Below are 24,167 nucleotides of genomic sequence, written 5' to 3'. Positions count from 1 at the left end.
TAGCGTGGATATTTTGCAGGGTTTTTTGCTGACCATATAAGTCTTCTTACTATATTCTGCTATTAGTCAGTGGGCCTCTCTTTGCTAAATCTAGTTCATTCTTACGTTTGTCTTTTCTTCTTACCTCATTGTTATTATTTGTTGGGGGCTTGTATTACTTTGGGGTCTTTTCTCTGGAGGCAAGAGAGGTCTTATTTTCCCTGATAGGGGTAGTTAGTTCTCCGGCTGGCGCGAGACGTCTAGAACCAACGTAGGCACGTTCCCCGGCTGCTGTTAGTGTTTGCGCTAGGATCAGGTATATGGTCAGCCTAGTTACCACTTCCCTATGAGCTGGTATTTATGTTTTGCAGACTTTGCTGTAATCTTTGAGGTTCCCTGCCATTGGAACCATAACAGTTTCCCCTCTGCCGAGGTTCATCAGGAGGAGGATATAACCAAGGTACTTATCTTATTGCTGGATATATGAGCCCAAGGTGATTGGATTCGATGGAGTGAAGTGGTAGGGACAGTCCCCCATTTTGATGTGATGCCATGGAGGCCATCCGCCCATCTCTACCTCTTATATACATGCCTCGTGTACGTTACCATACTGTGCGCCGCAGCACTTCCGGTTTCTGATAACGCCGCCCTCTAGTAATACCGACACAGTCCGGCGTGCGTGTCAGCTCTGCGTGCCAAGAGGGAGTTTCCGGTGTGTATACGATTCAGCTCTCGCTGTGCTGCTCCATACACGCCGATATATGACGCCGATATCCGCCCCCATGCTGTGCATCGCGGCACTTCCGATATTCCCGCCCCATCGCGATGGCAATATTGTCCGGCGTGCGTGTCAGCTCTGCGTGCCAAGAGGGAGTTACCGGTGTGTATGCAAATCAACTCCCACTATGATGCCCCATCCACGTCCTTCAACGATGTGGGTACCCGCCCCCTGGTAACCAGAAATAGGAGGCGTACATGTTGACAACGCAAAAGGGCGCACAGCTTCCATTGATCTAATGCCGTAGCACAGATGCAAAGTTGAAACAGTAAATTGCTGAGGACTACCCACACACATATTCATTGCTATTATAGAAGATACATATGGGGGAGAAGTGCTCATCCATATCAGCAGTGCAAATACTGCAAACAAAAAGCGTTCATTCTCCATATTCTCGCTCATTTGTGCTGTGTGGATATCTGATCATGTAAGTATCCTTCAACAAATTCCAAATGGAGCAGGAACATCTATATTTCTTTATTGTTGTTCTCATTTCCATTCCATTATTTCTTATTTTTCATTCTTTGGGCTACAATACTATAGTTTGGAGGTAAACTACCCTACATATAGTATTGTGGGATTGTAATGATGATGAAAATAAAAAATGATTGTCTCCTATGATAATAGACAACCACAAATAGATGATGCACAAAAGATGTCATATATTTATATATACAAAATATGCTTAGCCTCCATTCCTGGTCATATATGATATCCAAATCCGGTATATAGCATTCCGGACTACAGGCCCATGTAACATATCTAAATCTCTAAATGGAAAAATTCATGACTAACGGCGAAAGATGGGCAAAGAGGTGACGATAAAGGCTCCATATATTCTTAGATTTAGCCTCACTCTCATCTTAGGAGGAAAAAGAATAGATACGCATACTCTATGAATGAGAGTAGATAAAGACAATTTTAGGCCTATTCCGACCGATATAAAGACTGGGCTAGCGATATAAAGAGACACTATTATAGACACATAGAAAAACAACCATCGGATGGTGCGCCCTCTGGATCCTCATTGGGAGCCTCGGGTGGACATTTTTTAGAGAGAAGGAATTTCGGAACCCCATACCACCTGAGAGATCGTATTGGGAATCCAAAATATTGAGGAGGCCTAATTAGGATAACAGAATCATCAATTTAACCTCGTATGTTTTGACAGAGTCCGAGAGATCAATCTTACTAAAGGGCTTCTCTTTTGTACCCACCAGTTACTATGATGACTTCATGTGGATTAAGGACATCAGTTTATTTTGTAGAAATTTGAAATGGAAGCGGTTCTTTAAGGTGAATGATAGAGCTCAGTGTTTATCCATGGGTATAGACACTGAGGATCTATCAGATGTCAGAATCCTCGCTGATCTATTGGAGGAGGGTCAAAGACCGGTTGGTCTGGGCCCTTTCACAGACCTTAAACCCAGGAGCACAAGAATGCCCCCCTTGTCAGACAATAACAGTATAGACATATTCTCCAAACTTGTCACTGCCAAATTGAAGGCATTGCAGGAGAAGGATAAACGCAAAATTCATAATAATTTGTCCCATGAGGAGAGGAAAGCATTGGATGACTTATCGAAAAATAATGATCTGATTTTTAAGTCTTCCGACAAGGGGGGCAATATAGTGGTCCTAAATCATGATAACTACAAGGAAATGTGTATCAAAATTTTGAGTGACAAATCTACATATGGCACATTACGGGATGACCCGACAGATATCTTTAATAAGAAACTTGAGGTTATACTTATAGAGGCACTAGAATCTGGTGTTATTTCAAGAAATGAAAAAGACTTTATGCTTCAGAAGACCCCTACTGTCCCAATTTTCTATGCATTACCAAAAGTGCACAAGGGGTTGTTCCCTCTTAAGGGACGCCCCATTGTGTCGGGGAATGACTCCATTTCCCAGAATTGTGGGGTATATATTGACAGGGTACTGCGTCAATTTGTCACGGCATTACCATCATATGTAAGGGACACCTCAGATTTGCTGAGGAAAATTGATGGGATATCACTGGATGATGATGTACTCTTGGCCTCGATTGATGTAGAAGCACTGTATAGCAGCATTCCCCACAACAAGGGATTACAGGCAGTGGAATTTTTTCTTAAATCTAGAGGGGTGCATTTCAGTTCACATAGTGATTTTATTTGTACATTATTGGAATTTGTACTAACGAACAACTATTTCCTCTTTAATGGTACCTATTACCACCAGCTCAGGGGCACCACGATGGGTAGCCCATGTGCATCCACTTACGCAAATTTGCTCCTGGGCTGGTTGGAAGAGACCAATGTGTTCTCGGAGGACAGTGTGGCTTGGTGGTGCCCCCAGATTATTTTCTGGGGGCGCTACATAGATGATGTTTTGGTCTTCTGGGCAGGTGATACATCGTCCTTTAACACATTTGTCCAGGATTTGAACCAAAACGATCTGAGTCTCGAATTTACCTCAGAGGTTGATCGGCAATCTATTAATTTCTTGGACATTAACATCAAGAAAGGGACAGGGGGTCTCTTGGAAACAACACTATTTAGGAAGCCGACCGCAACTAATAACCTACTGGACTGGGATAGCAATCACCCACGTAGTTTATGTAGAGGGATCCCCAAGGGCCAGTATCTAAGGGTCAAAAGAAATTGTTCAAATCCCTCTAATTTCTATGGGGAGGCGAAGGATCTTAGAAACAGATTCCTAAATAGGGGCTATCCCATGAATGTCCTCCAAGAAGCCTTTAAGAAAGCAGAGTCATGTGACAGAAACAGTCTTTTGAGCCCGAGAGAGAAAAAAGAGGACAAGCAGATACACATCATTAATAAATATTAATATATATCTGCGCTGTAGATTAGTTCAAAATTAGTTAGATGCATTAACTTTAAATAATATACAATGGATATTAGTATTTACCGGGTGATGGCAGCCTCAGTCCCCTGGATGGAACCCACAGTTAGCCGCATGTAGCACAATCAAGGTCTTCTAGAGAAGTGAGCAGCAATAATAATATTTCCAGCGTTCTTTTCTTCCAGAAACCTATGAGGAGCGGGTGTGAAAATCTGTCCCGGCCGGTGACAGTCACCCCTTACCTCGTGAAGAGTGCAGCTGGGTCTTCAGCGTGAAACCGCGCTTCCACACGCTTGTTACCGACGAGGCGCAGAGAATCTGCAGGACCTCGTGTGACGTCACCTGCACGTGATCTGACACGTGAGCGGCTAGAACTTGCACACAGAACCAAAAAGGATCTATCCTAGGATAGATCCTTTTTGGTTCTGTGTGCAAGTTCTAGCCGCTCACGTGTCAGATCACGTGCAGGTGACGTCACACGAGGTCCTGCAGATTCTCTGCGCCTCGTCGGTAACAAGCGTGTGGAAGCGCGGTTTCACGCTGAAGACCCAGCTGCACTCTTCACGAGGTAAGGGGTGACTGTCACCGGCCGGGACAGATTTTCACACCCGCTCCTCATAGGTTTCTGGAAGAAAAGAACGCTGGAAATATTATTATTGCTGCTCACTTCTCTAGAAGACCTTGATTGTGCTACATGCGGCTAACTGTGGGTTCCATCCAGGGGACTGAGGCTGCCATCACCCGGTAAATACTAATATCCATTGTATATTATTTAAAGTTAATGCATCTAACTAATTTTGAACTAATCTACAGCGCAGATATATATTAATATTTATTATTGGTGTTTACTCACTTTATATCGGACTTTTTTGTAGTTTGGCCCGTTTATCTGCAGCAGTAGGAATATCAGTGTGAATACACTGTGTGCAGCGCCAGCAGTTTTTATATAATTTTAGATACACATCATTGGCAACTTTGATAGTTGCTCAAGGGAAGTCCGTGATATTATTTCCAAACATTGGGGAATTTTAAAAGCGGATAATGAGATTAGTGAATTTCTGGCCGATACTCCGGCTATCACCTATAGGAGGGGGAGATCGGTTGGTGATCTGCTTGTCCACAGCATGTATACTCCACCACTAAAGAGGGGCACTTGGCTAGACAGAAGGGAGGTTGGCACTTTCAAATGTGGGCAATGGCATTGCTCATTCTGTAGATACATCAAGGTTGGCAAAAGTTTCTCTAATACCAAAACTGGGAGGGTATACCAGACTAGATACTTTGCTAACTGTAAAACTAGTGGAGTGGTATACCTATTCCAGTGCTCATGGCCGATGAGCTATGTAGGAAAAACCAAGAGGGAATTGAGGAGACGTATTGGTGACCACGTAGGGGACATTCGCCACGCTAGAGATACGCCAGTCTCCAGACATGTCAGGGAGACACATGGTGGAGATCTCGACTCTATATCTTTCTCTGTGATTGAAGTGATAGCACCATCAGTACTTCGTGGTGATTGGAACGAAAAAATATTACAAAAGGAGTTGAGATGGATATACAAACTGGACACCACTTCCCCTATAGGGCTTAATGAGCAAATACAATTTGGCTGTTTCTTGTAGTATCCCTATGTGTTTCAGGAATGCACCTGGGTTGTTTTTCTATGTGTCTATAATAGTGTCTCTTTATATCGCTAGCCCAGTCTTTATATCGGTCGGAATAGTCCTAAAATTGTCTTTACCTACTCTCATTCATAGAGTATGCGTATCTATTCTTTTTCCTCCTAAGATGAGAGTGAGGCTAAATCTAAGAATATATGGAGCCTTTATCGTCACCTCTTTGCCCATCTTTTGCCGTTAGTCATGAATTTTTCCATTTAGAGATTTAGATATGTTACATGGGCCTGTAGTCCGGAATGCTATATACCGGATTTGGATATCATATATGACCAGGAATGGAGGCTAAGCATATTTTGTATATATAAATATATGACATCTTTTGTGCATCATCTATTTGTGGTTGTCTATTATCATAGGAGACAATCATTTTTTATTTTCATCATCATTACAATCCCACAATACTATATGTAGGGTAGTTTACCTCCAAACTATAGTATTGTAGCCCAAAGAATGAAAAATAAGAAATAATGGAATGGAAATGAGAACAACAACAAAGAAATATAGATGTTCCTGCTCCATTTGGAATTTGTTGAAGGATACTTACATGATCAGATACCCACACAGCACAAATGAGCGAGAATATGGAGGATGAACGCTTTTTGTTTGCAGTATTTGCACTGCTGATATGGATGAGCACTTCTCCCCCATATGTATCTTCTATAATAGCAATGAATATGTGTGTGGGTAGTCCTCAGCAATTTACTGTTTCAACTTTGCATCTGTGCTACGGCATTAGATCAATGGAAGCTGTGCGCCCTTTTGCGTTGTCAACATGTACGCCTCCTATTTCTAGTTACCAGGGGGCGGGTACCCACATCGTTGAAGGACGTGGATGGGGCATCATAGTGGGAGTTGATTTGCATACACACCGGTAACTCCCTCTTGGCACGCAGAGCTGACACGCACGCCGGACAATATCCGCCCATCCGGCATGGGCGGATGGGCTCCATGGCATCTCATCGAAATGGGGGACTGTCCCTACCACTTCACTCCATCGAATCCAATCACCTTGGGCTCATATATCCAGCAATAAGATAAGTACCTTGGTTATATCCTCCTCCTGATGAACCTCGGCAGAGGGGAAACGCGTCGAGCAAATTGATTTCAGCCTGGTACATGAATCAATGGGCTATAAGATTTGGAAGTCGATATCTGCCTTGAGTAATGGAATTCAACTTGATATATGGCCGAATGGCGACATGAATTATGATGTATCTTACTGGTTTTAGGGTGTTGGTTTTTTTCTTTTTGTTTGGTTTTTCTATAATTTACATTTTTCTGGCCAACATATGTGCAATAGTCTTCTTATGGCTTTAATCTATTGTTTGTCCATACTGTAGCCATAACTAAACAAAAATGTAGGATATTAATTATGTAGTATCAGACCATGTACCTATATTATTAGGGGCCATATCTCTGTTCATTATGTTTGCACATAGAGGTTATAGGAGGGTGTGCAGTATATTTCTTCTTTGGCACAGACTCTGTATACACTATTCAGGCCTAGATTGGTGAGGGCGCAGAATAATATCCTTTATATATGGGAATTTTGTGTTGCAAGACATCCTTTATTATATCATAATATCTAGGTGAATATTTTCAGTCACATATGTATGTAATCATTGGAGAGATACTGGCAGTGTCTGACGTAGTGAAGGGCAGGTTTAATTATAGCCTGTGTCAGCATTTTCAGAGTTTTTAGCTAGCCAACAAGCCAAGGAGTACGGTTCTAGCTGCGTGTATAGAAGTAAAGATCTAGGTTACTGCACACATACCTCTTTTCCTTTCTCACCTACCTATTCACCATCTTTCTCACTCCCTGCCACTACAGGGCCCAGTAGGGTGAGCAGGGAGAGCCATCGAGGAGCGGGGGCGCCACTGCGGAGGTCTAGGGTGACAACCTCCGCAAGTAGGTAGGTTGAGATAGGCCAGTTCAGGGATAGGCACCCCCCCTGGTTGTGTTTCTTCTTGTGGTGTTGGTGTGATGTCAATTATTTAATGTATTATGGTTTCTTTTTTAACTAAGATTTAATAAAGAGTTTAAAAGTCTTTTAAAAGGGGAGGATATTTGTGAGTAAAAGTACGAGTAGTCCCTCTGATTTACCTACGTAGAAGTAAAAAAGGTCCCTGTCCAAGGTGACTAGTCCACGCATCGGTGGTCAGGTGGACCTTGCTACTGACGGCGTTTAGTAGCGCATGTGTAATTTTTCCCTCCACATTCTTTTGCAGGGCAGGGACAGCTTGCCTGCTGAAATAAAAGCGGCTGGGCACATTGTATTGTGGGACTGCCAGTGCCATCAAGTCACGGAAGCTGTCAGTCTCCACCAGCCTGAATGACAGCATTTCAAGGGACAGAAGTTTGGCAATGCCTGCAGTCAGAGCCTGTGCTCGGGGGTCGTTTGCCGAGAATGGCCGCCTTTTCTCCCATGCCTGTACTACCGATGGCTGTAGACTGGGCTGGGAGTGTGAGGATGACTGGGAACGTGGTGCTGTGGGTGGAATTACAGCGGGTCTCCGGACAACAGGGCCAGAGGTTCTTCCATGGCGATCCTGTGAGGAAGCCGAACCAGCTGTGTGTGAGCTGGAGGAAGAGGCTACAACACGAGCTGAAGCGGTGGTAGGTGGCACTGTAGGTTGGCCTAGGTCTTCAGTGTGTCCTTCTAACTCCACCACGTGCTTGGTCCACACATGTTTCCACATATTTGTGGTATTGAGGTTGCTGACACTTTTCCCTCTTGTCAATTTCTGATTACACAGCTTGCATTTGACAAAGCAAATGTCATCTGCAACTGTGTCAAAAAAGGACCAGGCACTGCAAGTCTTGGGAGCGCCCGTTTTGGCTTTTGGAAGAGGCATGCTCCTAACGGGTGCCGAAGTGGAGGCTACAGGCAACGAAGTCTGCCCCCTCCCTCTCCCTCCTTTTTGGGCCGTTCGGGGAATCTCTTCCTCAGAGCTGCTCCCACCACCTTCCTGTACCTCACGCCATGATGGGTCAAGGACCTTATCATCTACACTACCCTCTTCAAACAACTGCTTCTCCTGGGTAGTCTCGACAGCACAGTACGCACCAGAAAGTGGCACCTGAGTGTCATCATCAGATGCGTACTGAGGTGTGCTGACCGGAGGCACTGGCCCACCCGCCTCTTCAGATTCAGAGAGACAAAGCTGTTGGGCATCACTGCATACTCCCTCTTCTTCAAATTCTCGAATGTTGCTTGGCTGGCCCCCTCTTTCCAAGCAAAGATATTTAGAGAACTGAAGTAGAGATGGCTCCTGTCCAGGGCTCTCTGACTGCCTGGGCAATTTGGCAGGTGGTGAAGAGACAGATGGGGGCTCTTCAGTGCTCTGGACCTGAGAGAATCTGGAACTAATTGAAGTCGATGCGTTAGCTGCCATCCATCCGACAACGGCTTTAATTTGTTCCTCACGCAGCAGCGGTGTACAGCGCTCTCCGACAAAGCTGCACATAAAGGACACTTCCCTGGTAAAACTGGGGGATGATGACAAGTCACCAGTGCCCGCAGCAGGCACAAAATCCCCACGTCCTCTCCCTGCAGAAACTCCACGTCCACGTGCCTTACTCCCTGCCTTCTTCATCTTGGTAGACTGATAAGATAAGCAGAAAAGTACTAAGGGCTTAGTGTGCTTATTCCTGAACAGCTGCTAAACTAACAGGTATAAGAAACACTAATTTTATCAAGTGTGGACAAGACTTTAATATGAGCTAATGTGGCCTACACAAATGTAAATTGGAGTGTTTGGTGAACTTTAATACAGGAAAGATATATATCTTGGTACCGTGTTAGCCAGTAGATAGAAAAATATTTAGAATTGAGAGTCCTCAGTGGTTGATACCTTTTAATGGCTAACTGAAAAGATGGTAACAAATTGCAAGCTTTCGAGACTACACAGGTCTCTTCATCAGGCAAAGACTAAAAGAAATTCTGAAGAATCACATATTTATGCACAACATAGCACAGAAGAAAAAAAACACCATGGATAAAACAGGTGACATGAAGCAGAATTACCATGACTGATAACAGTTATGTCCATAAATATTGGACCAGTTCTTAGATAAGGAATGTTTTATTGTCCTCTGATTGGGGTCTGGTTATGTTGTGATGACCCCTCATAGTCTGAGGGGCAAGGTTCTTAGTTTATGTAAAAAGACATAAATCCAAGCGGCACATTCATTCCTGCACTAAGGCTGTTAAAGGTCATCATCAGTTTATATTCCCATACTCTTCTGTCTCTCTTAGATTTGAAGTTACCTTTTGTTGAACTTTATTAACTTTTTGAAATTATACTTGGCACTCAGGAGAAATTCGTTGCAAGATTCAAAAGTAGATTTTTATTTTGGTGCATCCAGCTCAACATATAAACGTTTTCGGTCTCGACAACTGAGACCTTCATCAGATATAGTTGTCAAAGCTGCAGCAGCCCCGGGAGCGCCTCCCTGCACAGCAGCGCAGCGTCTACTCCACCCCTGGCAGCGGCACCGTTCAGGTAAAACGCTACAGCCGGTCCCAGCCCATCGCTGGCTCTGCCCTATCTCCAGTCGGGCTCTGGTCCAACTAATCCTTTGCCCATACCTATTGTCCACAGCGCTCCTCACCCTGCGAGTACCTTGCTTTGCCACAAGCGCCGCACACTGCCTTCCATTGTCTCAGGTATGGCATCTAGGTCCAAGACAGCCCTCCTTGGTAGCCCTGCAGCTGTTATATGTATTTTCATTGCATCCTACAGGCGCCTTGCGCTCCTGCTCCCTGGCTATACACCCAGTGTGTGACCTACACACACCACCCATGGTCTCCAGGTAATTTTCCTCGGGCCATGTCCAGCCCTATACCATACATTAGTTGTCTGGGTCATTAGGTGGTCACCCCGCTAGACTTTCTGGCATGCATCCCACAGGGTATTTTGTGCCCCTTCACTGTGTAGCTCTTTGGTCTTAAATGCTCTGATGCGTATTCTCTCTTTTTTACAGGTAGCTCACTGTGCACCCTAGTCGCACATCCCCACACCCATTAGTGGAGGGTAGTCCAATTCCCGTATCCTTTACCTAGGATAGTGCTTTTTACGTTATGTTAGACCCACCACAAGGTCACATCTTAAGTTCTTCATGTTATCTTTTCAATGTTACCTTTTCATTTTCTCTTCCACCCAGCATAACCTTAACACATGTACACTCTCCAGCACTTTTTGAACAGGACTCACGGTTCACGCAGGTCCAGGCCGGATCCACCCATTCCTGCAACCCGTGCTGCATGCCACTATTTATATTTGTATGCAGACTTTATTTATATAGTATGGATTGCATACTTTGTCGTCCGTTTCTCATGTGTTATTGTGCAACAGTATTCTCTTTGTTTAAAAGCATTTCTTTTGTTTTTTTGTATATACACTGCAGCTTTGACAACTATATCTGATGAAGGTCTCAGTTGTCGAGACCGAAAACGTTTATATGTTGAGCTGGATGCGCCAAAATAAAAATCTACTTTTGAATCTTGCAACGAATTTCTCCTGAGTGCCAAGTATAATTTCAGTTGCTACTTACGGGTTGGATCCCCAACTTGAGCACCTCCCAAGAATCCCTGAGTGCCGTGGTCACCACTTTCTTTATTAACTTTTTGTTTTGTCACAAAAAGACACTGGATGTGCCCAAAGAAGTAAAACCGATAGTATCACAAACATTTTGTAGCTATTACAATGCAGGAAGGTAACCTACAATGCAATAGATGAGGCTCCAAAAAATAGGCTAATACTAATCTGGCTGGGGCTGCAGGGCACAAGGCTGCAGAAAGGCTGCAGAACACACTACAGCGTGAGCTGCACTCACACACAGAGACCTCGCAGACAGCCGTGAACAGCGCTGCAAGGCTGCAGAAAAGCTCCTCTATCTACTCCTATATAGTGTTTGCATGCAATCTAGCTAGATACGGATGGAACCACACTAATAGGAGAATTCAGGAAAAATGTGCAGCAGCACTAATGCAAAAAAGGACAATGGAACAGTATGAGGCAGTGATGCACGCTGAGCGGACTACAACCAGATGTGGCTGCAGACCAGAATACAGCGTGAGCTGGACTCACACACAGAGACCTCGCAGACAGCCGTGAACAGCGCTGCAAGGCAAAAGAAAGCTACAGCGGTTGATAAAGTAGCCTGGGTAAAGCAAAATAAAGCAAATCGCTAGCTCAAACTGTCCCTCAGAACAGCAGCGTCCTGTCCCTAACTGAATTCACAGCAGAGTGAACCCAAAATGGCGGCGGCGGCTTTCATAGTGCATCATAACATCATTTCAGCAGCCAATCACAGCCATGCCATTAGTTAACATGCCTAACATGCATAACAGGATGTGCCCACACTTCTTCGGATCCTCATTGGCTGAATAAAATAAAAAAGGGCCCATTGCATTATGGGAACTTCCGATTCTGGTATTCGATATACTAAAAGTATCGGAACTCAGTATCGGAACTCCGATACCGCGAATATCGGTCGATACCAGATATTGCAGTATCGGAATGCTCAACACTAATAGATACAGGTGCTTCTCACAAAATTAGAATAACACCAAATAGTGAATTTATCTGAGTTCTTCAATACAAAAAGTGAAACGCATATATTCTATAGAGTCATTACACACAGAGGGATTTATTTCACTTGTCTATTTCTGTTAATGTTGATGATTATGGCTTACAGCCAATGAAAACCCCAAAGTCATTATCTCAGTAAATTAATTAGAAAAATTAATTTAAAAAATATGCAAAGGCTTCCTAAGCATTTATAAAGGTCCCATAGTCTGTTTCAGTAGCTCCACAATCATGGAGAAGACTGCTGACTGACAGATGTCCAGACGGCGTCACTGACACACTCCACAAGGAGGGGAAGCCACAAAAGGTCATTACTGAAGAAGCCGGCTGTTCACACAGTGCTGTATCCAAGAATATTAATGGAAAGTGGAGTGGAAGGAAAACGTGTGGTAGAAAAAGGTGCACAAGCAACCGGGATAACCGCAGCCTTGAAAGGATTGTTAAGAAAAGGCCATTCAGTAATGTGGGGGAGATTCAGAAGGAGTGGACTGCTGCTGGAGTCATTGCTTCACCACACACAAACGTCTACATGGGCTACAAGTGTCACATTCCTTGTGTCAGCCACTCATGACCAATAGACAAAGCCAGAAGCGTCTTTCCTGGGCCAAGGAGAAGAAGAACCGGACTGTTGTCAGTGGTCCAAGGTCCCAGAGTCTGGAGGAAGAGTGGAGGCCACAATCCAAGCTGCTGGAGGTCTAGTGTGAAGTCTCCACAATCAGTGATGGTTTGGGGAGCCATGTCATCTGCTGGTGTAGGTCCACTGTGATTTATCAAAACCAAAGTCAGCGCAGCGTCAACGAGGACATTTTAGAGCACTTCATGCTTCCCTCTGCCGACAAGTTTTTTCGAGATGGAAATGTCATTCTCCAGCAGGACTTGGCCCCTGTCCACACTGCCAAAAGTACCAATACCTGGTTTACAAACAACAGTATCACTGGGCTTGATTGGCAGCAAACTCCCCTGACCTTAACCCCATAGAGAATCTATGGAGTATTGTCAGGAGGAAGACGAGACACCAGACCCAACAATGCAGACGAGCTGAAGGCTGCTATCAAAGCAACCTGGGCTTCCATAAGCCCTCAGCAGTGCCACAGGCTGATCGCCTCCATGCCACGCCGCATTGATGCAGTAACTGAGGCAAAAGGAGCCGCGACCAAGTATTGAGGGCATTTACTGATCATACATTTCGGTAGGCCAACATTTTGGATTTTACAATCACTTTTCAAGCTGGTGTTATAAAGTATTCTAATTTACAGAGATAATGAGTGTTGGGTTTTCATTGGCTGTAAGCAACAATCATCAACATTAACAGAAATAAACATGAGAAATAGATCACTCTGTGTGTAATGACTATGTAATATATGAGGTTCACTTTTTGTATTGAAGAACTGAAATAAATTCACTTTTTGATGATATTCTCATTTAGTGAGAAGCTCCTGTATGTGCATTATCAGATGTTTGCTCATATCTACAGATCTCACCACACTCCACCCTGGATGATAGTTCATGTTCTTTCCTCCATGTGATGTCTTTGGCTCCTTATTACAGGCGGTCTCTGCATGGAGTTGGTCCTAAGGGTAAAGCATGGAGGGCATCATATAGTCGGGCTGTATGTGCTGGGTATTCTACATAGAATATCCCAAAACAAATGACCACTTAGATCAGAGCTCTCAAACTGCATTCCTCAAGGGCCGCAAACAGGTCATGTTTTTCGGATTTCCTTGTATTGCACAGGTGATAATTTAATCACCTGCACAGATAATGATTCCAGCACCTTGTGCAATCCTAAGAAAATCTTGAAGACACACACAGTTTGCGGCCCTCGAGGAATACAGTTTGAGACTCCTGACTTAGATAAAAGGTAGGTAACACTTTCAAAATACCATGGAACCGAAAAAAAAGGAAGTGCAAAATCCCAATAAAATCATGAATTGTTATTTATATAAACAGATTCAAATATTATCAGCCAAATATACAGTACAGATCAAAAGTTTGGACACACCTTCTCATTTAAAGATTTTTCTGTATTTTCATGACTATGAAAATTGTACATTCACACTGAAGGCATCAAAACTATGAACTAACACATGTGGAATTATATACTTAACAAAAAAGTGTGAAACAACTGAAATTATGTCTTATATTCTAAGTTCTTCAAAGTAGCCACCTTTTGCTTTGATGGCTGCTTTGCACACTCTTGGCATTCTCTTGATGAGCTTCAAGAGGTAGTCACCAGGAATGGTCTTCAACAATCTTGAAGGAGTTCCCAGAGATGCTTAGCACTTGTTGGCCCTTTTGCCTTCACTCTGCGGTCCAGCTCACCCCAAACCATCTCGATTGGGTTCAGGTCTGGTGACTGGAGGCCAGGTCATCTGGTGTAGCACCCCATCACTCTCCTTCTTGGTCAAATAGCCCTTACACAGCCTGGAGGTGTGTTTGGGGTCATTGTCCTGTTGAAAAATAAATGATGGTCCAACTAAACGCAAACCGGATGGAATAGCATGCCGCTGCAAGATGCTGTGGTAGCCATGCTGGTTCAGTATGCCTTCAATTTTTAATAAATCCCCAACAGTGTCACCAGTAAAGCACCCGCACACCATCACACCTCCTCCTCCATGCTTCACGGTGGGAACCAAGCATGTAGAGTCCATCCGTTCACCTTTTCTGTGTCGCATAAAGACACGGTGGTTGGAACCAAAGATCTCAAATTTGGACTCATATTCCGCAGCGCTTTACAAGTTATAGAGGGGACTTGTACAGACAATAGACATTACAGCATAACAGAAATCACAGTTCAAAACAGATACCAGGAGGAATGAGGGCCCTGCTGCTCGCAAGCTTACAACCTATGAGGAAAAGGGGAGACACGAGAGGTGGATGGTAACAATTGCTTTAGTTATTTGGACCAGCCATGTGTTCCATGTGTTCTTTAGGCCAAACAAGTCTCTTCTGCTTGTTGCCTGTCCTTAGCAGTGGTTTCCTAGCAGCTATTTTACCATGAGGGCCTGGTGCACAAAGTCTCCTCTTAACAGTTGTTGTAGAGATGTGTCTGCTGCTAGAACTCTGTGTGGCATTGACCTGGTCTCTAATCTGAGCTGCTGTTAACCTGCGATTTCTGAGGCTGGTGACTCGGGATAAACTTATCCTCAGAAGCAGAGGTGACTCTTGGTCTTCCTTTCCTGGGGCGGTCCTCATGTGAGCCAGTTCCTTTGTAGCACTTGATGGTTTTTGCCACTGCACTTGGGGACACTTTCAAAGTTTTCCCAATTTTTCGGACTGACTGACCTTCAATTCTTAAAGTAATGATGGCCACTCGTTTTTCTTTACTTAGCTGCTTTTTTCTTGCCATAATACAAATTCTAACAGTCTATTCAGTAGGACTATCAGCTGTGTATCCACCAGACTTCTGCACAGCACAACTGATGGTCCCAACCCCATTTATAAGGCAAGAAATCCCACTTATTAAACCTGAGAGGGCACACCTGTGAAGTGAAAACCATTCCCGGTGACTACCTCTGGAAGCTCATCAAGAGAATGCCAAGAGTGTGCAAAGCAGCCATCAAGGCAAAAGGTGGCTACTTTGAAGAACCTAGAATATAAGACATATTTTCAGTTGTTTCACACTTTTTTGTTAAGTATATAATTCCACATGTGTTAATTCATAGTTTTCATGCCTTCATTGTGAATGTACAATTTTCATAGTCATGAAAATACAGAAAAATCTTTAAAGGGAACCTGTCACCCCCAAAAGTGATGATGAGGTAAGCCCACCGGCATCAGGGGCTTATCTACAGCATTCTGTAATGCATTCTGTAATGCTGTAGATAAGACCCCGATGTTACCTGAAAGAGGAGAAAAAGACATTAGATTATACTCACCCAGGGGCGGTCCGGTCCGAAGGGTGTCTCCGGTTCGCTCCGGCGCCTCCTATCTTCATTCCATGACGTCCTCTTCTGGTCTTCACGCTGCGGCTCCGGCACAGGCGTACTTTATCTCCCTGTTGAGGGCAGAGCAAAGTACTGTAGTGCGCAGGCGCCGGGCCTCTCTGACCTTTCCGGCGCCTGCGCACTGCAGTACTTTACTCTGCCCTCAACAGGGAGATAAAGTACGCCTGTGCCGGAGCCGCGGCGTGAAGACCAGAAGAGGGCGTCATGGAATGAAGATGGGAGGCGCCGGAGCGAACCGGAGACACCCTTCGGACCGGACCGCCCCTGGGTGAGTATAATCTAACGCCTTTTTCTCCTCTTTCAGGTAACATTGGGGGCTTATCTACAGCATTACAGAATGCATTACAGAATGCTGTAGATAAGCCCCTGATGCCGGTGGCCTTACCTCACCATCGATTTTGGGGGTGACAGGTTCCCTTTAAATGAGAAGGTGTGTCCAAACTTTTGGTCTGTACTGTACATCAGATATGCATTGCAGCAGAGAAAATGCAGGGCAAGGCAGTGGCGGCAAACATTGCCCATGGCGGGCACGCCGAAGTCAACTGCCAGTCTCTGCGCAGGCTATAGAAGAGGATACCATGTGTCATGGGAGTGGAGCAGGGTATGAGTTGTTTATTTGAAATAAAATAATAAAGTGTTGGAGAAGAATGTCAGACTGAAGGATATTATATCAGGAAAGGGCCAGGATGGGGGACATTATACCAGGAAGAGCCCATTATGAAAGACATTATTACTGGAATGGGTTGATAACGGAGGAATATTGTTCCAGGAAAAGACCCATGATGGGGAAAATTATTACTGGAAGAGGCCCAGGATAGTGATCATTATACCAGGAAGGAGCAAGGATGGTTGACATTATTACAAGAAGGGGCCCATAATAGGGGAAATTTTTCCAGGAAGGGGTCATGATGGGGGACATTATTATAGGAAAGGGTCCAGGATGGGGCACATTATACCAGGAAGGGGGCTATTATGGGGGAAATTACTGAAAGGGGCCAAGACAGGGGACATTATTACATGGGCAGCAAACTTGTATGTCTTTATAGGAACTAGAACGTTACAAGGGTCCATAATCTAACCCACATGCAGGTTAGCGCCCAGGTCCATCGGACTCTAGTTGTGTCACTGCCCTCATCATACTGGCTGGTGACGGGTCATGCAGCGTTCTATGGCTCCTCCATTTATTATTATGATGGCTGGACTGTACATGACGAGCTCTGGTAACCTTCTGTGTCCCCCTAGTTCTCATAGATTGTACCTCGGAGCAGGACCCTCACTCCTCCTGTAACTGATGACCTCTGTGTTATTCTAATGTTTTTATTGACTGTCTATGTGCCCGCTTAATTGTAGGTATCTGCCGAATATGTTGGTACTATACAAATAAAATTATTATCTACTATATAATTGTCTAAGGGTCACTTCCGTCTGTCTGTCTGTTTGTCTGTAACAGAAATCCCAAGTCACTGATTGGTCGCGGCAAAACAGCCGCGACCAATCAGCGATGGACACAGTCCGGCGGCAAAATGGCCGCTCCTTCCTCCCCACAGTCAGTGCCCGCTCCATAATCCCCTCCAGTCAGCCCTCACACAGGGTTAATGGCAGCAGTAACGGACCACGTTATGCCGCGGTGTAACCCACTCGGTTAACGCAGCTATTAACCCTGTGTGACCAACTTTTTACTATTGATGCTGCGTATGCAGCATCAATAGTAAAAAGATCTAATGATACAAATAATAATAATAAAAAAAGGTTATTCTCACCCTCCGACGTCGCATGCTGTCCTCGGCAGTGCAAGCGGCAGGTTCCAGTGCCAAGGATGCTATGCGAGAAGGACCTGCCATGACGTCACGGTCATGTGACCGCGACGTCATCACAGGTCCTTTGCTCATACCAACCCTGGGACCGGAAGCTGCCACGTGCACCGCACACAGACACCAGGACTTCAAGGGGCCTTCGGAAGGTGAGTATATGTTTATTTTTTATTTTACGTCTTTTTTAACCACGCATATAGTGCCCACATTGCTATATACTACGTGGGCTGTGTTACATACTGCGTGGGCTCTGTTATATACTACATCTCTGTGCTATATACAACGTGACTGTGCAATATACAACGTGACTGTGCAATATACAACGTGACTGTCCAATATACTACGTGGCTGTGCAATATACTGCATGCTCTGTGTTATATACTATGTAGCTGTGCAATATACTACGTGGCTGTGCTATATACTACGTGGGCTGTGCTATATACTACGTGGCTGTGTTATATACTACGTGGCTGTGCAATATACTACGTGCTCTGTGTTATATACTACGTGGCTGTGCAATATACTACGTAGCTATGCAATATACTACGTGCCTCTACAATATGCTACGTGGCTATGTTATATACTACGTGGCTCTGCTATATACTACGTCGCTGACCAATATACTACATAGCTGTGCAATACACTACGTGACTGTTATATACTACGTGGCAGTGCAATATACTACGTGCCTGTGCAATATACTACGTGCCTGTGCAATATACTACGTGGCTCTGCTATATACTACGTGACTGACCAATATACTACGTGCCTGTGCAATCCTCTACGTAGCTGTACAATGCACTATGTGGCTATGTTATATACTATGTGGCTGTGTTATATACTACGTAGCTCTGCTATATACTACATACGCTGTGTTACATGCTACGTAGCTCTGTTATATACTATGTCGGTACTACGTCACTGTGCAATATAGTACGTAGCCTGTGCTATATACTACCTGCATATTCTAGAATACCCGATACGTTAGAATCGGGCCACCATCTAGTTATTAATAATTACTTATCACACTGTACAGCCCTACAATGCTCCTTGTCCTGTACTCATCACCATGTCCTTAATAATTTGGTGCAATTTTCGCCATCAGTTGGTCTTGTCCCGTAGTACTTGTCATGAAGCCATTTGTTCCAGAAATCCTCACCATCACACAGCAAATACAAAAACTTGCTGTTCTGTTTTTATTTTGTTTATCAGGAGTACTACACAAGGCAGAATACCTGCTTACCATCAAGCGAAAAGTCCATAGACACAACCAGTCCTCACAGATTTTCTTCAGACCTTCTCTGCCATTTCCAGTCTCATCCCAACTGTCCCAGGAGCTGCACTTCTTAGCAAGAAATCCATGGGGGTCATGAACACCAAATTCATTGAAGAGAGCAAAGAACCTCCCCCTGTAGGTACAAGATGGAGACAGCTAAGCAAGATGTTACAGCTGCGGAGATATTCAGTGCCTAACCTCTACAATTGGAGACCCATCTATCTGTATGGCACACTGCTCTTCCAAAGCAAAGCATGAGATGAAGACCCTAAAAACACTCCCGGCGCACTTCCATTCAACAGAACTGCACGTCCTACCTGGAGGTGCACCAGGAGTCTTTTTAGGGCCTTGATCTCATGTTTCCCTTTGGAATAGAAGTACAGATGGGAGCCAAGATGGCAGCCACTGACTTCCCTGCTACATAACTCTCCAATGAACAGCAAGATCCCCACTATCCCATAGAATGTAAGTCCGCAAGGACAGGGTCCTCTCCCCTCTGTACCAGTCTGTCACTGTAATAATAATAATTTTTATTTATATAGCGCCAACATATTCCGCAGCGCTTTACAACTTATAGAGGGGACTTGTACAGACAATAGACATTACAGCATAACAGAAATCACAGTTCAAAACAGATACCAGGAGGAATGAGGGCCCTGCTGCTCGCAAGCTACAAACTATGAGGAAAAGGGGAGACACGAGAGGTGGATGGTAACAATTGCTTTAGTTATTTGGACCAGCCATAGTGTAAGGCTCGGGTGTTCATGTAAAGCTGCATGAACCAGTTAACTGCCTAAGTATGTAACAGTACAGACACAGAGGCTATTAACTGCATAAAGTGTATGAGAACGTGATGCGAGGAACCTGATAATGTGTTTTTTTTTTTAAATTTATTTATTTATTTATTTTTTATTAGGCCACATAGGGATAGTTAGGTTAATGCGTTGAGGTGGTAGGCCAGCCTGAACAAATGCGTTTTTAGGGCACGCTTAAAACTGTGGGGATTGGGGATTAATCGTATTAACCTAGGTAGTGCATTCCAAAGAATCGGCGCAGCACGTGTAAAGTCTTGGAGACGGGAGTGGGAGGTTCTGATTATTGAGGATGCTAACCTGAGGTCATTAGCAGAGCGGAGGGCACGGGTAGGTTGGTAGACTGAGACCAGAGAGGAGATGTAGGGTGGTGCTGAGCCATGGAGTGCTTTGTGGATGAGGGTAGTAGTTTTGTACTGGATTCTGGAGTGGATGGGTAGCCAGTGTAATGACTGGCACAAGGTAGAGGCATCGGTGTAACGGTTGGTGAGGAATATGATCCTGGCAGCAGCATTCAGGACAGATTGGAGCGGGGAGAGTTTGGTAAGAGGGAGGCCGATTAGTAGAGAGTTACAATAGTCCAGACAAGAATGAATAAGTGAGACAGTAAGAGTTTTTGCAGAGGCGAAAGTAAGAAAAGGGCGAATTCTAGAAATATTTTTGAGATGCAGATAATAAGAGCGAGCCAGTGATCGGATGTGGGGGGTGAATGAAAGCTCGGAATCAAGGATGACCCCAAGGCAGCGGGCATGTTGCTTGGGAGTAATGGTGGAACCGCACACGGAGATGGCAATGTCAGGCAAAGGTAGGTTAGTAGAGGGAGAGAACACGAGGAGTTCAGTTTTTGACAGGTTCAGTTTCAGATAGAGGGAGGACATGATGTTAGAGACAGCGGTAAGACAATCACTGGTGTTTTCTACGAAGGTCGGAGTGAAAGCAGGAGAAGAGGTGTATAATTGGGTGTCGTCAGCATAAAGATGGTACTGGAAACCAAATCTACTGATTGTTTGTCCAATAGGGGCAGTATACAAAGAGAAGAGGAGGGGGCCTAGGACTGATCCTTGACGAACCCCAACAGTAAGGGGAAGGGGAGAGGAGGAGGAACCAGCAAAACATACAGTGAAGGATCGGTCAGAGAGATAGGAGGAGAACCAGGAGAGAACGGTGTCCTTGAGGCCGATGGAGCGGAGCATAGTGAAGAGGAGCTGATGATCCACAGTGTCGAATGCTGCAGAAAGATCCAAGAGAATTAGCATGGAGTAGTGACCATTAGATTTAGCTGTTAGTAGGTCATTAGAGACTTTAGTGAGGGCAGTTTCAGTAGAGTGTAAAGAGCGGAAGCCAGATTGAAGAGGGTCGAGAAGAGAGTTATCTGAGAGATAGCGGGTAAGACTGGAGTGGACCAGGCATTCCAGGAGTTTAGAGATGAAGGGAAGATTAGAGACAGGTCTATAATTAGTGGCACAGTTTTGGTCGAGGGAGGGTTTTTTAAGTAATGGATGTATGATGGCATGCTTAAATGAGGAGAGAAAAATACCGGAAGTGAGGGAAAGGTTGAATATTTTTGTAATGTGAGAGGTGACAGCCGGGGAAAGGGACTGGAGGAGATGTGACGGAATGGGGTCACTGGTGCAAGTGGTCGGGCGAGAAGATGCAAGGAGCCTGCTTACTTCTTCTTCTGTAACTGGTTCAAAGTCAGAGAGTGAACTAGATGCAGTGGGGGAGGGAGGACAGTGCCTGGTATGAAGAGATTGGGAGATGATTTCCTGTCGAATGTGGTCAATTTTTTCTTTGAAGTAATTGGCCAGATCGTCAGCGCGGAGATCTGTGGTTGGGGCCTGCTCTCTTGGGTTGAGTAGGGACTGGAAAGTGTCAAAGAGACGTTTAGGGTTATTGGACAGTGAGGTGATGAGGGTGTTGAAATAGGTTTGTTTGGAGAGGTGAAGGGCAGAGTTGTATGTTTTTAGCATGAACTTATAATGGATGAAATCTTCGGGTAGATTAGATTTTCTCCACAGACGTTCGGCGCACCTGGAGCACCGCTGCAGGAAACGTGTTTGCAGCGTGTGCCACGGTTGTCGCCGTCTGTGTCGAGTTGCTCTATGTATAGGAGGAGCAGCTTCATCCAGGGCACTTTGCAGGGTTTCATTGTAATGCTTCAGAGCAGAATCAGGACATGAGATGGAGGAGATTGGGGCCAATGAGGACTGCAAGTTCTTCATAAGTTTCTTTGTGTAAATGGCCTGTATGTTTCTGTAAGTGTGGAAAGTGGGGGTGACCTGAGCGGGATGGCAGTTCTTGATAGAGAATGAAAGAAGGTTGTGGTCAGAGAGCGGGAGAGGGGAGTTTGTGAAATCATCCACTGAGCAAAGCCGGGAGAAGACCAAGTCGAGGGAGTTTCCATCTTCATGCGTTGGAGAGTTAGTATGCTGCGAGAGGCCGAAAGAGGAGGTTAGAGATAAAAGGTGAGAAGCAGATGGGGAGAGGGGAGAACCAATGGGGATGTTGAAATCACCCATGATAAGGGTGGGGGTGTCACAGGAGAGAAAGTGTGGAAGCCAGGTGGCAAAATGATCCAGGAACTGATGAGAGGGGCCAGGAGGACGATACACCACCGCCACTCGCATGGAGAAGGGGATGTAGAGTCTGACAGCATGGACCTCAAAGGAAGGGAATACAAGTGAGGTACTTGGGGGATAACTTGGAAGGTACATTTGGGTGAAAGGAGCAGACCAACGCCTCCACCTGCTCTGTTGTCTGATCTTGGGGTATGAGAAAAGTGTAGTCCACCATAGGAGAGAGCAGCAGCAGCGGTTGTGTCTGACTGCTGGATCCAGGTTTCAGTAAGAGCCATGAGATTAAGAGAATTAGAAAGGAAGAAGTCATGAATGAAGGACAGTTTATTACACACAGAGCGAGAATTCCAAAGGGCACAATTGAAAGAGACAGAAGGCATGCATGGAATATTAATAAGGTTAGAGGGGTTTCTGGGTGTAGCAGTTGGGAGGTTTGACTGGCTATAACATGGCGGGCCGGGGTTTGGAGAGATGTCTCCAGCGACTAGGAGAAGGAGGATAGAAAGAGTGAGCAGATGGTTAAGTGATTTGTGAGAGCGTCTCTTGTGTTGGATGGTGGGACTGAATGGATCTGCGCTGTTAAGCAATGTGAACAGAGCATGAGTGCTATACATAGGAGAGGCAAGGACAGAGGGGCCGATATGGATGGACTTTAAAGAGTTTATGCAAGGGCGGTGAGTGAACTGTAAACTGTAAACCTGTTTACTGTAAACGATATCTATAACCCTGTATGTAACCCTTTTCTCATGTACAGCACCATGGAATTAATGGTGCTATATAAATAATAATAATAATAATAATAATAATAATACGATTTTTCTGGATATCTACACCATTCTTCAAAAAAAAAACTATAGAAGAATTCAATATCATAATTTCGACGTCTACACCTTCAAGCCCTCACAAGAGCTGGACGTCAACTATATTCTGACACAAATTGGATTAAATTGATCTCTAAAGAATGTCCCGGACGTCACTGGACAGATTATCACAAACCCACTGGAAAGCGGCGACAAAGGATTGAACTCACCAATTGGCTGTTGGCTCCAACCGAGCTCACTGGAAGTATTTCATTGTGCTCCTCAATCCCTGAAATCTTATATTACCTCCTTAAAAATACTTCCAAGAATCTCTATTGTTAAGTAAATCAATATTACAGCAAAACCTTTCATTTTCCATGAGGTTGGCAGCAATCCAGGTTCCTGCTATAACAACCCAATTTGTATCTTGAATCTTAGGCTGCTTTCACACTAGCGTCGGCCCGATGTGCCGACGTGCGTTGTGAAAATAATGCCCGATGTGGGCAGCGGAAGCAGTCTTACGACGTTTCTGCTGCCCCATTGTAAGGTCCGGGGAGGAGGGGGCGGAGTTTCGGCCGTGCATGCGTGGTCGAAAATGGCGGACTCAACGCACAAAAAAATGTTACATGTAACTTTTTTTGTGCCGATGGTCCGCCAAAACACGACACAACCATCGCACGACGGTTGCGACATGTGGCCATACGTCGCAATGCGTCGCTAATGTTAGTCTATGGGGGAAAAAACGCATCCTGCAGACAACTTTGCAGGATGCGTTTTTTCTCCTAAACGAAGCATTGCGACGTACAGCCAACAACGCTAGTGTGAAAGTAGCCTTACTCAAGTTCTAACACGATTCCTCTACCAACCTTTGATCTATGCAACACTCCCAACAAAAAGCTGCCTCCTGTGCGCAAGGAGGGTTGCAATGCCAAGGTACGCATACCCTGCCGATTCACCCATCAGGGCGGCATCTCGTCTGCACCCAGATTGGATGAACCTGCTACAATCACCGGGCATTTTTAAAAAGACTCAGAGGCTGTAAAGGGGGAGTTAAAAGTAGAGATG

General features: G+C 44.8%; 1 protein-coding gene across 3 annotated transcripts in view; it reads right to left on the bottom strand.

Annotated features, from left to right (window-relative positions):
* WDR97 (WD repeat domain 97) overlaps positions 1–24,167 on the bottom strand; it is a 684,776-nt gene that overhangs the window by 122,050 nt on the left and 538,559 nt on the right. For 2 of the 3 annotated variants that reach the window (XM_077271608.1, XM_077271610.1), the window contains exons 21-22: positions 18,882–19,047; positions 13,362–13,451 (exon numbers count right to left, since the gene is read on the bottom strand). In XM_077271608.1, coding sequence (XP_077127723.1) covers positions 13,362–13,451; positions 18,882–19,047 — 256 coding nt within the window. The remainder of the gene's footprint in view (positions 1–13,361; positions 13,452–18,881; positions 19,048–24,167) is intronic. The other variant, XM_077271609.1, reaches the window with a different exon arrangement.

Source organism: Ranitomeya variabilis, chromosome 6 (assembly GCF_051348905.1).
Source record: "Ranitomeya variabilis isolate aRanVar5 chromosome 6, aRanVar5.hap1, whole genome shotgun sequence".
Taxonomy (NCBI): Eukaryota; Metazoa; Chordata; class Amphibia; order Anura; family Dendrobatidae; genus Ranitomeya; species Ranitomeya variabilis.
Note: the sequence above shows the minus strand (reverse complement) of the source record. Positions and strands in the feature narration are given on the sequence as shown.